Source organism: Apodemus sylvaticus, chromosome 16, assembly GCF_947179515.1.
Source record: "Apodemus sylvaticus chromosome 16, mApoSyl1.1, whole genome shotgun sequence".
Taxonomy (NCBI): Eukaryota; Metazoa; Chordata; class Mammalia; order Rodentia; family Muridae; genus Apodemus; species Apodemus sylvaticus.
The window spans coordinates 62,169,995-62,182,029 of NC_067487.1; the positions used below are offsets into that span (position 1 = coordinate 62,169,995).

General features: G+C 39.4%; 1 protein-coding gene across 4 annotated transcripts in view; it reads left to right on the plus strand.

Annotated features, from left to right (window-relative positions):
• Tnpo1 (transportin 1) overlaps positions 1-12,035 on the plus strand; it is an 85,051-nt gene that overhangs the window by 37,122 nt on the left and 35,894 nt on the right. For all 4 annotated transcript variants that reach the window (XM_052160073.1, XM_052160075.1, XM_052160076.1 and 1 more), the window contains exons 4-6: positions 2,322-2,471; positions 5,918-6,024; positions 8,958-9,091. In XM_052160073.1, the coding sequence (XP_052016033.1) occupies positions 2,322-2,471; positions 5,918-6,024; positions 8,958-9,091 (391 nt within the window). The remainder of the gene's footprint in view (positions 1-2,321; positions 2,472-5,917; positions 6,025-8,957; positions 9,092-12,035) is intronic.

The following is a 12,035-nucleotide window of genomic DNA, read 5'->3' on the forward strand; positions in this document are numbered from 1 at the left end:
GCCACCATGTGGTTGCTGGGAATTGAACTCAGGACCTAGAATAACAGTCAGTGCTTTTAACTGCTGAGCCATCTCTCCAGCCCATAAAAATACTTGTTAGAAAATACATAACTCAATAGTGGACAGAATCTAGACTCTGAATTTTAGAGACAGCTAACCTATTCCCCATCCAGACCCGTTAAATTATACACCACAAGATTCACATTTTCTTGACCTAACGTCTATTTTGTCTATTTTAGGCACCTTTCAAAGAATATAGTGATAGTTTTGTGTTTTTTGTAAAACTTTTATTTCTACTTTTGCTATTGATAAATTTATTTCCTCTCAACCCAGAAGAGAGTGCCAAACCTAATTTTTATAAGAAAGAAAGCCAGCCGGCATCTATTGTTAGCATTATGGCCATATATATATTATAGAAGGAATATGGCTTTGTCTTTTAATGAAGATGTTTATTTTTCCTGGTTGTCCTGGAACTCCGTAGACCAGGCTAGCCTCAAACTCAAGAGATCCACCTCTCTGCCTCCCCAGTGCTAGGATTAAAGGCATCCACCACTACTGCCTAGCCCTTCCATGAAGTTTTAAAGTTAGAATTTTAATGTTGTATTTTAAGCCTCTCCTTGAAACATGTTCTAATTGGAAATAGAAAGATGTGTTGCTGAGAGCCCTTAGTCTCCACTGCTTTGGTGAGATAAGAGTACGGTGTTTGTGCTGAGAAACCGTTCTTTTCGTAGTCAAAATGCAGAGCACACACTAACTAGAACAGGTAGTTTCCTTGTTAATGAGGTGGGTCAAACAGTTATAGTACAGTAACTTTTTGGGGTTTTTTTTTTTTTTTTTTTTTGGTTGTTTGGATTTGGTTTTTTGAGACAGGGTTTCGCTGTGTAGTCCTGGTTGTCCTGGAACTCACTCTGTAGACCAGGCTGGCCTCGAACTCAGAAATCCGCCTGCCTTTGCCTCCCAGAGTGCTGGGATTACAGGTGTGCGCCACCACCGCCCGGTGTATAGTAACATTTAATACATGAGCTTTTACACTTTCTTATTTGTGTGTGTTTTTCTGTCTGGTCTGTTGGTGTGTGCTGTGTGCCTGGATGCCCTTGGTAGGTCATGAAGTTAGGTGGTTGGGAGCCACCTATATGATATGGGTGCTGGGAGTCGTGCTTGGGCCTTCTGTCTTCTGATTGTAGCAAATGCCACTTAGCCACTGATCCCTCCCCAGCCCCTGTGGTTTCTGCAACTTGTAATAAGGAGGGTCATACAATAGAGTGCAGCAGAGAATGTGTTGACGAGTTACTTCCTGCAGGTAGATCATTTGCCTTGCCACTCAGTCCTTGTACACGACTTCATTTTGAGACAGGTCTCTAGCCTGGTTCTTGACCAAGCTGACCTGCCCACATAAAGGTGTGTGCCTCCACACCTGACCAATAATTTCAGATAATTCCAAACTCTGAAATAACAAGTAGATAAAACAAAGCCATCAACATAAAGTAAAGGCATATGTTATCATACTTGGCTTGTGTTTTATCACTTGACTTCAGTTTCAATTTCTTATGTGTTGTGAGGATTAAATACCATAGAGTGTTAGTGTATAACAAACATTTAGAACATGTCACGATTCTCGTGTCATTTGTTAGCACCAGCAATGAATTAGTCTTTCAGAAGAGAAGTATGAGCGTTAAACTACTTTAAAGTCAATTTATTTTTAATGCTTTGGGAGGGAAACTTTTGTTTTACGGTGTCCCACTCCCAGACAAGTGAAAAACATTGCAGTCATATTGAATGAAAGTGATCCTATCTAGATCTTTTCTTTGCTTTTTGTTTTCCAACCTGGAAGGTCTTTGTTTGTTTGTTTGTTTGTTTGTTTGTTTCTTCTCAGGAACAGTTTTCTTTCAATGAGACATTTAGCATTATATAAAAATATTTTAGATTGCCATGTTCTGAATGGGAGCCACTGGTATACCACTAAGCATCTTAAAAACTGACTGAGCAGTTTCTTTCTCCAGAGAATTACTTTGAAAATGTCAGTAATGTCAAAGTTGAGTAGCCCTGCACCGTAAAATATAGAGCTGCTTTTTGATAATTTGTAATTTTAGCCAAAAGAAATTGGAATCAATCCTTGAATGTAAGTGGTTTTTAAATAACTGCTGTTGAAAATGGATGGTGAAAGAGCATGACTTTAATCCCAGAGGCAGAGGCATGCAGATCTCTGAGCTCCAACATGGCCAGGGCTACAGAGAGAAACCCTGTTTCAGAAAACAACCAACAAGTGGCTGGTTTTGACCTCCTGAAACAGAATTCCTTTAACATTTAGTGCTTTCTTCCAGATGAGCCCACACGGTCATTGAGCGGTCTGATCTTGAAGAACAATGTGAAGGCTCATTTTCAGAACTTCCCGAACGGTGTAACAGACTTCATCAAGAGTGAATGTCTAAATAATATTGGGGACTCCTCTCCGCTGATCAGAGCCACTGTTGGTAAGCAAGCCGTGTCACAGAAGCCTTGCTTGTGCTGAGTTCAGCTGGGATGGACGCATAGCCTGTAATGTCCTTGTGTATAGCGTTCACTGGCAGTAATGGCTCCGTTCGGCAGAGAAGCCATGTCACTGGCTGCTGACTAGTGAGGTTGTTAGAATGGGGCATCGAGGACAGACAGGCACCCAGCTTTCTCTGAGAGCGTGTGCATAGGGATTCCTCCTTATTGTCTAATGCCTTGGGTCATTTTGGTATCACTCTCTAGGGTACAGCATCAGTCTTATGTAGAGAATCCTAAATGTTTACTCTTGCAATACTAGTCTATGTCTGCTTCAATGACAGGGTTTTCTGTCTTTGTTTTTAAAGTCTTTTCAGTGTGCTTCTTGTTTTCAGGGATTGAAACTGTTATACAATAGTAAATCAAATTTGTATTTCTTGATATCATTTCATAAAGTCTGTATGGTTCTTGTTTTCTTTTTTTTTTTTAAGATTTATTTATTTTATGTATACAGAGTACACTGTTCCTGTCTTCAGAAACACCAAAAGAGGGCGTTGGATTCCATTATAGATGGTTATGAGCCACCATGTGGCTGCTGGGAATTGAACTTGGGTTTTTTGGGAGAGCAGTCAATGCTCTTAACCCCTGAACCATCTCTCCAGCCCCTTAGGTCTCATTTATAGTATGTACCTGGTACTCTGATTGTGAGAGGCCACCGTTGAGTATAGCCAATGGTTTCTAATCTAGCTTAAGATGTAAGTGTTTCCAAGTGATGTCTGGGATACATACAGTTAAATAATAATTGTGAGTCCAGATTGGATGCGGATAGAACAGCTAAAGCAGTGGTTGGGGTGTGAAGTGAGTGTGTCCATTTAGCTCGTCGGGTTTCTTTACCTTTGTCTGCAGTTTAAGTATCCTTGGGGTTTTGGAACATTCACATATTTTGCCAGTTGGGCACCTTTACCAGAATTCACATTACTATAAAATCTGAATGTCCTGAGACAATCTCACTGTATTTCTAGATGGCCTCACTGTGAAACTCACTATGTAAACCGGGCTAACAAAGAACTCAGTGAGATCTCCTTGCTTCTGCCCCCCTCACTACTGGGGTTCAAGGCATGAGCCACTATAGCTGGCTTATAATTTCTCTCTCTCTCTCTCACACACACACACACACACACACACACACACACACACACACACACACGTTCTCCTGCTGTTTTGATGCAGAGTAAAGATGGCACAGGAAGCAGGCTTTTGTTGTTGTTTTGCTTCTGGAACATAAGCATATTGTAAGATGATGGTTTCCAAGAAATCTGGAATTTTTGTTATTTTTTAAATTAGTTAATCTTAGTTCACATGAGAAAAGATTTTAAAATCTTAAGATGTATTTTGAGATGGGATCTTGTTTTCTGTTCATTCTCCTGAGCTTTAGCTGCAGGCATATTCCCACTGTACCCAAATTTAATTTCTTCCTCTCTCTGTGTCTTACATATTATAAATCATGTCAAAATTTATTTGGAAGATATTCCTTTTTAATGGTTGTATGCTAATCCACTCGCTAAATTAATTGCTTGTCTTATCAAATAATACATGTCTTGTTTGTAATGTTACTGTTTTAATTATACTAATGGAAAACTTTATCAAAGATTCATATAGAACTAACTTTATTGGCCAAAATATTTTAAATTCTTAAGAGGTTAAGTAGGTAAATGTTATCAAACCCAATTATAGTTCTCATATTTGTTTTGTTTGGTTTTGTGAGATAAAGTCTCAGATAGTCCAGATTGGCTGTGTACTTGATCCTCCTGCTTCCTTTTCTTGTGTTGGACTTACAGGCATATGACACTACCTCCAGCACTCAGGGGGGGAGTACATTCAGGAGTAGATGGATTTATGGGAATACATAAGTTGGAGTTTGTCAGTCTTTCAACATTCCTTAATGTTTCCCAAGCAAAGGGAATGCCATTCAGGTTGTGTCTCTTTTGTACATTTGGTTTCTCTGAAATTTTACTTGGTTTTTGTTCTTGTTTGGTTGGTTGATTGGGAGTTTTTAAGACAGGGTTTCTATGTGTGGTCCTGAAGGACCTCTAGATGAGGCTGGCCTAGAGCTCAGACATCTGCTTGTCTCTGTCTCCAGTGTTGGAGTTACAGCTGTATCCACTGGGTGTGGCTCTGCTTCCACAGCTTTAGCAAGCACAGAATCCTGTGCTCTTTTCTATTTTAGCATGAGGAAAGACTAACTGACATGAGCAAGGTCTTGGTACCAAATTGATTCTCACCAACAGGCCAGGGCAACTCTTATGAAGGAAATTATTTCGTTTGGGCCGGGTCACAGTTTCAGAGGTTTCATCCATTAGCATTGTGGCTGAAAGTGTGGCAGTGTGCAGGTAGGAGGTGCTAGACAAGAGCTCTACGACTGATGTGCAGGCAGCAAGGAGACTGTTCACAGAGCATAACTTGAGCATTTAAGACCTCAAAGTCCTGCCTCCATAGTAACATACTTCCTCTAACAAGGCCTCGTCTCCTGAGAGTCCCACTTCCTATGGCCAAGCATTCAAACACATTGAAACCTGTTCAAATCAGCTCAGGGTCTTATAAAGCATGTGGACACGCTGGATTGTTCTCCAGGGCGGCATCCATCTGCTTATTTCCCTGCTTGTAGTCGTTGACTGTTATTCCTGAATTCCTGTGCAAGTTAGAAGGGTGTTCTTAGTTTTTATTTCTTCTCTTGTTTTGTTTTGTTTTGTTTTGAGCCAGGGTTTTTCTGTGTAGCCCTGGCTGTCCTGCCTTGCTCTGTAGATCAGGCTAGCCTTGAACTCAGAGATCTTCCTTTCTCTTGGGTCAAAGATATGCGCCAACACTGTTTGTCTTATTCTTAGCTTTTTGATGGATCTTTTATTATGAATCTTACAGATTCATAAGTTCATTGTTCAGTGGTAGAACTTCTGAGGGCTTTTTGGTGTCTTTGTTTCCTTGTAGGTGATTTTCATGAAATTTTGTTAATTTTAATTAATGGAAGTATCATAGGTATTATTAAAAAAGCAAATTGTAGCCGGGCGGTGGTGGCGCATGCCTGTAATCCTAGCACTCTGGGAGGCAGAGGCAGGAGGATTTCTGAGTTCGAGGCCAGCCTGGTCTACAGAGTGAGTTCCAGGACAGCCAGGGCTATACAGAGAAACCCTGTCTCAAAAAAACCAAAGCCAAAAAGCCAAAAAAAAAAAAAGCAAATTGTAGGGTTTTTCTACAGATGTTTGGTAAGTTAAAAATTGGAGGAAACATGCAATGAGATGAAAAGCATCTGTTTTATGCTGTGATACACACCCCACACATCCCGGTGCAGAGGTGATGGTGACTGAGATTGCAGTCTGGGTCTCTTGGTGGATTTGAAGTGTGTGTTGTACACATGCCTCGCAGTGCAGTATGCTTCAAATTTGTGTTGTCTTTCTAGGTATTTTAATTACAACCATAGCCTCCAAGGGAGAACTGCAGAATTGGCCTGATCTCTTACCAAAACTCTGTAGCCTGCTGGATTCCGAAGACTACAACACCTGTGAGGTACCACTGTTTGTCTTTTACAGCATGGGTTAACTCTGGGAAAGTGCTTCTGAAATGGACAACTTCGAACGCAAATCCTGAAGCTTCCTTCTCTGGGAATAATATGACAAAAATCTGTTTCCTATAAGGAAATACTTTGTCTTTCTAAAGTTATTCTTAAGTGTTACATGCATGTGATTAACAGATGTTTATACTACATTTATTTAATCAATTAATTTTTAATTGTATGTGTGGAAATGTTTTGCCTGTGTATATATGTTTGTGCCATACATGTGTCTGATGCTCTCAAGATCAGGTCATCAGATTTCCTTAAAACTGGGGTTGGTAATGGTTTTGAATTACTGTATGGGTGCTGGGAACCAAACTTATATCCTCTGCAAGAGTAACAAGCACTCTTAGCCGGGAGGTAGTGGCGCATGCCTTTAATCCCAGCACTTGGGAGGCAGAGGGCAGGTGGATTTCTGAATTCAAGTCTAGCCTGGTCTACAGAGTGAGTTCCAGGACAGCCAGGGCTACACAGAGAAACCCTGTCTTGAAACAAACAAACAAAACCCAAACACTCTTACCTTACCAGCCTCTAGCTGATGTCTCACATACTTAAATAAACTGAAATTTACCAAAGCACCAGACCATAAGTTGTTCTTCTCTAAATTAATGACATACAATAAAAGGCTCAAACATTTTTTAATCATATAATAATTCTGATTCTGATCTTGATTTAGTTTCTTGGAGTTTGTTTGTTTGGTATATGGGTTGCTTATTTCTTGCCACTGAAAAATTATATAAAACTACAAAACTATAATATATGTTTGGGGAAATGAAGAAAATGTTTGGATTTGTTTTTTGTTTGTTTTGCTTTGTTTTTTGAGACAATCTCATTAGCCACCCCACCAAATGCTGGGATTATAGATGTGAGCCACCATGCCCACTTAGAGTTCCTTACTCAGAGAGTCTTGATGAGTACTGATGTATTTGACTTACTAGCAGACAGAATCAATCTCCCTCCCTCCCAAGACAGAATCTCACAGTGTAGCTCTGGGTGGCCTAGAACTAGCTTTGCTTCTGAGTGAGAGCATGAAAGCCATCATGGGGTAGAACCAGTTTAGAGCCTTGGCTCTAAAGCAGCACATCTTGGAGATATAAAAGAACAGGGCGGCATGAAGTGTTTTTATGACGAGCCTGGCCTGTCAAAGGAGCAGCGACCTGGGGAAAAAGAGAGATTTTGTCAAAGCAGTCTCTTAAATCACTCTTTAAAAACTTAATTCTCAGGGCTGGAGAGATGGCTAGTGGTAGGAAGTACTGGCTACTCTTCAGAGGACCCGGGTTCAATTCTCAGCACCCACATGGCAGTACACAATCATCTGTAACTCCTGTTCCACAGATGAATGCAGGCAACCAATGCACATTAAATAAATCTTTCAAAACAAAATGTAGTTCTCGGATATATGCTGCAATCCCTAGGAGATAGGGTGGCATAGTTTAAATGGCACTTTGATGTTTGGTGAATATAAAAGATGAGATATAACCAAGCAATTTCTGGGAACAAATGTTTAAACTATACTAATGGTAAATTGTAAGATGTGCTAAAGATGTAGGCTTTCTAGATGTTGGTTCGGAATAATTCCTAAATACTTGTTTTTAGTGGAAATTTGGTCAGTTTGTTGTAGTTGTTGTTGTTGTTTGCTTGGTTGGTTGTTTCTGTTTTGGTTTGTATTTTCTCTTTTTTCCTTATCTTTTTGAAAATGTATTTATCTGCCAGACAGTAATGGGTGGCACAAGCCTTTAATTCCACTGTGGAGGCAGAGGCAGGTGGCTCTGTTTTCGAGGCCAGTCTTGTCTACAGAGTGAGTTTCAGGCCAGCCAGGGATACAAAATAAATAAAGAAAACCAAACAAATATTTTCTTTCTTACTTTTTTTTTAATTGAATATAATCTTCATTACATTTCAAATGGTAAAACCTTTCCCGGTTTCTTCCCTCCCCGAAAATCCCCAACCCCGCCTCTACCCCCCCTTCCAATCCCCAACCCCGCCTCTACCCCCCCCCTTCCGCCTCCAAGTATATGCCCCTCCACCTGACCCACTCCCCAAATATTTTCTTCTCTATTATTTTGGGTGGTTGGTTGGTTGAAATTGTTATTGCCACAATAGGAAACAAGTGAACATTTGACTTTAGTCAGTTGCCTTTTAAAAATATAACTTGTGTGCAAAAATCTATTTTAAGATAGCTAAAACCTATACAAAGTTGCCATGCTAAATCTAAGACTGACTTTACAGTTTTGATAACATTTTAAGTTTGAATTCCAAAATTTAGCTTTTGAGGTATTGTAAATTCTAAAAAGAATTCTAGAATATAATCAGCTTAAAAGGCTGTAGTTTTTGTTAGTACTGTTATAAAGGAACTGCTGGAGTTGTGTACCAAGCTGCTAGTAATGGAAGCAGAGTAAAGTAACTGACCTACTAAGTTATGTATTTCAAAGTAAATGAATGTTACGGTGATTATTTCTATGAAAAGGTAGCTTTATATTCATTTTCGCACTTAATAAAAATTTAAATATGGACTTAAAATTGATGAGAACATCTCAGTGGAATTAGATAATGAAATTAGATGATATTTATAACTAAGCAAAATATTTTCCACTTTTAACTTATTTAATGCTAGAATTTAAATGTATCATTAGGATATTTTAATAGTCTGAATTTAAGTTTTATAAAGCATGTGTGGGCAGAGAACATATCTAAATTATTTCACACATGTTTGGTTTTTTGCTTTGTTTAGCTTTGTTCTAAACTTTAACTTTTTCTTGCTGTGTTGTCTAGACAGGTCTCAAACTAGTTAGTGATCTGCATGTCTCAGTCTTGTAGAGCTAGGATTACAGATCATGTGCTGGCTAGTTGATTTCATGAATTCCAATATTGCAAACTTGTCTTCCAGGGAGCATTTGGTGCCCTTCAGAAGATATGTGAGGACTCTGCGGAGATTTTAGACAGTGATGTCTTAGATCGCCCTCTCAACATCATGATACCCAAGTTTTTACAGTTTTTCAAGCATAGTAGTCCCAAAATAAGGTATGTATATAGTGGTATTGGTTGGCCATTCTTTTGTTTAAGACCAAAATTAGTTTAGGAAAATTTCTTAAGTTATCTGCCTTGTCACATCCAAACACCTTCTCCTGTAGCTGAGTAGCTAGAATTCTCCCAGTGTGACGTTGGCACACCCGTATCCATTGAGGTGAACAAACAGGATGTCCTCTTGACTGCATACCCCTATCTCCAGGTCTAATTCTGTGTTCTTTTGCTTTTCGTCCTGTGATAGGTAAATTGTAATGAAAACATGTTTTCATTGAGTTGTTCGCTATTGTTACTTTAAAGGTGTTGCATCTAATTGCAGAGAGTAGGGCTCATTTAAACACAGAGGCACCGAAACCTTGTAGTATATCCTGAAATGACATAGGCTTATGTGGTGACTCCTCAAGTTTAATCTAAACTGGTACCCTTTCTTCACCTTAGCAATCACAGACTTTTTTTTATTCGATATATTCTTTATTTACATTTCAAATGATATCCCCTTTCCTTTATCCCCCTCCCCAAAGCAATCACAGATCTTAAAATGATGCCTGCCGTGTAATGGTGAAAATACTGTATTTGAAGATAAATTAGCCTTGATTAGCATATTGCAATCAGTTTCCCTAGCAAGTTGCAATTACAGTGCGTTGATGGAAGTATGTGACTCTGTAATGTCTCCTTTTTTTTTTGAGCTGTTGAACTTGTTGCCTTTTGTTTTGGTGTGAGGTTGGTTGACTTTCATAACTTGTTAAGGAAGGTGTTGCTGTTTCTGCTTAATCCGTTCCCTTAAGGTTTTTTTTTTTCCCCTCAATGCTTCATGTATTTTCGTAGAATAAACAGATGTATTGGCATATGAATAAGAATCATTGCCTAGAAGTAATCAGCCACTCCGGGGTAAAGTAACTTGATATATAGCTAGTAGTTGTGCTTTGGTATTGTATCTCACATACTTGTTTCAACTGTGACCAGATAGTTAACTTGAATTTGTTTGTTGGTTAAATTCTCCATTTATGTTATTTTTGTACAGCTCTTTCTTTCATACTGTCCTTCCCCTCTCCTCTGGTCCTCTTTGTACATTGATGTGTTTCACGTGTATATTTAAATTTACACCTAGCTTCTGCATATGAACCTGTGTGGTGGTTTCTCTGCATAGGGCCAACTTTACTTTCACACCTATCTCAAATGTCATACGCTTATGCTTCACAGCTCTGTGAACATAATTGCAATTGGTGTGTCAGAGAACATGGATATGGGGTGCCTCTAGACTTAGAATCTTGTATGTGCTTGTGTGTGTGTGTGTGTGTGTGTGTGTGTGTGTACCAAGCATGGTACATCTGGGCTATATAGTGGTTCTGTTTTCAGTCTTTTTGAGGAAACTATTGATTTACACGGTTGCTGTCACCATCATCAGCAAAAGTAGTTCCTGTTCTTAGTGTCCTTGACAGCATTTGTTGTAAGTCATTTTGTAAGTGATAGCCATTCCAGTAGGGGTAAGGTGAAATCTCAGTGTAGTTTTAATTGACATCTCATTAATGTCTAAAGATGTGCAACATTTTCCAATACTTATTGATCATTTTATAATTCTTTGAGAGCTGTCTCTTCAGTTCATTATCCCATTTAGTGATGTGATTTTTGTTTTATTTTTTTGAGTTCTTCATATTCTGCATGTTGGTGTGTAGTTGTCAAAGATTTTCCCCTATTTTCTATGCTGTTTTTCTCTAGCAGTTTCAGTTCTCAGGTCTTACATTAAGGGCATTGATCCATTTTGAATTGATCTTTTTTATAAATTGTGAAGTATGGATCTAGTTGGTCATTAGTGTGCAGGTCCCAGTTTCCCCAGGGACATTTGGAGAAGAGGCTCCTTCTCCGTGTTTGAGACCTGTGCGACAAGTATGTTTGTTTCTGGGCCGTGTTGTATGTACTTCATGGGTGTTGTGTGTGTGTGGTGCACTTGCTATTGCGGTGACTCTATTGTAATCTGAGACAGGTATCGTGCTGCCTTCAACACCACCCTGAGCTTAGGGTCCTAGGACTGACTGTCCATTGTCTGTGTGACTCTGGATGATTGTGAATGTAAGTTAGTGCTTAGAATTTTATCTGCTTCCTCATTTTAACCACCAAGTGTTCTATAAACAAGTTCTTAGTGTTAATTTGGATATTATAAGTGGCTTTTCTCTTTGGATATCTGTTTAAACATAGTGCTTCCTTGACCTTGGTTTTTGTTTATTTGGTTTTATAACATTTTATTTTGGAGGCTGGAGAGATGGCTCAGTGGTTAAGAGCACTACTGTTCTTTCAAAGGGCCTGGGTTTAATTCACAGCATTTTCATGGCGCGAGTGCAGTGCCCATGAGACCAGACAGTTGTTAGCTGCCAGGTTGATTCTGTTGGTGATATGTTCTATTTTTCCTTTTTAATTTAGTTTATGTGAAATTTTCATCTCCCACCTTTCCCCTCACCCCCACTCCTGCCAAAATCTCAGTTTGCTTAACTGAATTTCTCTCACTTTGCTTTTTTGGCTATACAGCTGAGGTTTTCATCCACTTTGCCAACTTTCTCTTCTGTGCTTCTGGCTTTCTCTAGATGGTCTCGATGATTGCTTCCCTAATTGATCTGCTTATTTATATCCTTTTTGAGGACATTGGTCGTTTTTTGTTGTTATGAGTGGAGTTAAGATCTTGGCGTCCTGTGGCCTTGTCCCTTCTCACTTCTGTGTTTCTATGTTGCAGTTTGTGCGACTCTTGCTTTGGAGACCTCTTCCTCTTTATTTAGGGATCTTATTGGGAAGTGGCCTGCTTTCGTGGGCTCAGTGAATAACCAGTTCCACTTCTTGAGGAGCAAATAAAGAGTTACAGCGGCGGCGGCAAATGGGGCATGGCAGGCACAGAGTCAGAATCAGTGGACACTCTACTCATCAGCAGAAAATAGAAAAAAGCAATGGAGTGAGT